The sequence below is a fragment of the Danio aesculapii genome, chromosome 4, assembly GCF_903798145.1.
Source record: "Danio aesculapii chromosome 4, fDanAes4.1, whole genome shotgun sequence".
Classification (NCBI taxonomy): domain Eukaryota; kingdom Metazoa; phylum Chordata; class Actinopteri; order Cypriniformes; family Danionidae; genus Danio; species Danio aesculapii.
Window position 1 is genome coordinate 2,495,824 of NC_079438.1, and position 2,895 is coordinate 2,498,718.

At 37.4% G+C, this 2,895-nt stretch overlaps 1 protein-coding gene across 1 annotated transcript; it reads right to left on the reverse strand.

The window, feature by feature from the left end:
- Positions 1-276: 276 nt before the first annotated feature.
- On the reverse strand, positions 277-1,503 carry si:cabz01069015.1 (gastrula zinc finger protein XlCGF49.1). Its single transcript, XM_056455351.1, has one exon. The coding sequence runs from the start codon at positions 1,350-1,352 to the stop codon at positions 663-665; it is 690 nt and encodes a 229-aa protein (XP_056311326.1). The 5' UTR covers positions 1,353-1,503; the 3' UTR covers positions 277-662.
- Positions 1,504-2,895: the final 1,392 nt, after the last annotated feature.

Sequence of the window (2,895 nt, forward strand, 5' to 3'; positions counted from 1 at the left end):
TCATAATTTTAAAAAATACAGATTTTTCCTTTGTGCTGATGTGCTTTTATTACATTTAAATTTCAAAGAAACTATATTAATATAAAAAAAAACACAGTTACGATTTTTTTTTTCGTTCATTTTCGTTAACTATAATAACCTTGGAAACCATAAAACAAAAGCAGGAGGCCAGGCAGGCATAAATGATCACAGAATGAGAGAGCAGTCCAGAGTCAAACACAGAGATCCAAAGTAGGAAACCCTCGGTGATGGAAAAACTAGACTTCGCAATGACTATGAGCTTGAGTGTGGCTTTAATAGTCCAGATAATGGGGAACAGGTGAGTGTGTAATCAGTGCAGGAGATTGTGGGGAATGTAGTTCCACTCAAGTAGCCAAGGCCACAAGTGTGAATATTTGGAGAGGAGCAATATCTAAGGCTTTCTGTGGACAAAAATGAAATAGTTTAAAGTGAATTCAAAGCTTTTAGGTGAGTTTTGAAATCAGTTTCTAGTCCAAATGTCTAGAAACTCTTATATCAAGAAGAATTTTCTAGACAAGCAAAACATAGTCTTGTTTTCAGAAATAATTCGGCAAAATGAAGTGAGTTTTTCTTTAAAACACGCAAAATAATCTGCCAATAGGGTAAGAAAAATAATCTTATGTCGAAAGGGAAAAACAAGATTATTTATCTTTCTTATTTTTGGATTTCTCTCCGGTGTGAATTTTCATGTGGATCGTAAGGCCTCCTTTTTGACTGAAACTCGCTCCACACTCTTGGCAGGTGAACTTGTTTGCTTCAGTGTGAACTCTCATGTGGACATTGAGGTTAGTTTGTGATCTGAAACTGGTTCCGCACTCTTGGCATCCGAAAGGTTTTTCTCCGGTGTGAATGTTCATGTGGACTCGAACGCTCCCTAGTTGACTGAAACTCTTCCCACACTCCTGGCAGGTGAACCGCTTTTCTCCTGTGTGAGTTCTCATGTGGACTTTAAGGTTCTGAGAGTGAGAAAAACCCTTTCCACACTCATGACAGGGAAAGGGTTTTTCTCTGGTGTGAACTCTTATGTGGGCCTTGAGGTTATGGATTTGAGAGAAACTTTTTCCACATTGTTGGCATGTGAATGGTTTCTCTCCAGTGTGAACTCTTGTGTGGCTTTGGAGGTGCGCTTTTAGATTGAAACTCATCTCACACTGTTGGCAGCTGAAAGGTTTTTCTCCGGTGTGAACTCTCATGTGCTGCTCAAATAATCCCCATTCTTTGCATCGCTTTCCACACAGCTGACATGTAAAGCAGCCATCTTTAAAGTGAGTTTGTATGTGCTTCTTAAAGGTGCCTTTGACTTTGAAACTCTTTTTACACTGACAACACATGAAAGCTCCAGTGTGAGTAGATTTCTTTGCTCCGGAGGTTTTTCCAGATCGATTGGACTTACGTCTCTCTCCACAGCGATGACTCGCGTGAGTATTAAAGGTTTCTTTGTCTGAGAAACTCTTTCCACATTGATCGCACACAAACGGCTTCAGGTCTAAAGTAAAAAAGACAAAAGGAGTTATAAGTTAACCCAAAAACGACAAATATCCCAAACATTTTGAGAATCGAAACTAACAACGCTGTGAGGAGAGTTTTGCTTCTTGAAAGTTTTTCTGTGAGGGCCACAGTACGTTTCTTTTCTTTAACGGGGACCTGGTCAATTATATTGACCAGAGTGACAACCAGTGGAGATTTGTTTATTCTGATTGACCCTTCGCTAAGCCACGCCCTCCTTAGTTGCTGTTGTTACGTATGTCAAGCTTTCGTGCCTGGAGTCAGACATTCCCAGGGATATAAATAGCCGTTTTTGGCAAACAGGTGAGATATCAAAGAAGGCCAGACAAAAAAGGATATGGGATAAGGATATTCATGAGATAATGGGCAACCGATTAGAAAATAATTTAATCAAAATCGAAGCTAAAGCCTAGCCGCCTCATACGCTGACCATTCAACAGCTTAGTTCATAGGTGAAATTTAAAAATAATCTAATAATAACAAATCAAACTGTGATTTCCCCTTTTTTTAGCCAAAAAGCCTATTGTTCTGCAAGGAAATATAGCGTTACTAACCGACAAGGAAACACGCATGGACAGTGCTTCAACATCATTCATTTATAGAAAGAGCAGCCAGAATGGGGAAATCGGTGGATTTGTGCCAAATATTAGCATCATTGACCCATAACAATGTACAGTACCTATAACTGCCAGCATGTTTGTGGCTTTTTATACAGTTTCTATTCTAATTTACAGTTAAGTGGAAGAAATAAATAAATTGAAATGCAAATCAAAGTATAAATAGCAGAAGTGAACAAATAGATTTTACCTCCCAGCAAATAGGGTTGTCGCGATACCATTAATTAATCTTACGATACTATACCAGCTGAGGTATCACAATACCAAGTAGTATTGCGATACTGTAATCCTTAACTCAAATGATAAAGAAAATGGTCAGAAATGCTATATTTTATGGTATAATAGGCCTACTGAAATGTAATTCATAATTCTCTTAAAGCAAAAAGTATTATTTGCACCCCTCCTCACCTAAAATATTCATTCTTTGTTTATTTTGTAGATAACTGACCAACAAAAAATACATTAAAATAAAGATACAAATTTTACCAAATGAAATTGGTTACAACAAAATCGTTTTTTCCAACAAAATTAGGCTAAATGAAGAGGCCAAAAATTGATTTAATGTTTTCAAGGTAACAATGCAAAGTAATTCAAAATGTCACTTGGTGAGTCGTTTTTTTTAAGAGATTGTCGCGGTTGTTGTAGCTACTTAATCATTAACAGGAATGAACCGATTAAGATGTGCAAAGCGTTATGTGCAATAGGCTACCATAAAAGGTGCAAATTCTACACAGTTTTGCAACCTTGAAGT

What these genes read in the sequence shown, in the direction of transcription:
- si:cabz01069015.1 (XM_056455351.1), bottom strand. Translation starts at nt 1,352, where the DNA reads ATGTGTTGTCAGTGTAAAAAGAGTTTCAAAGTCAAAGGCACCTTTAAG.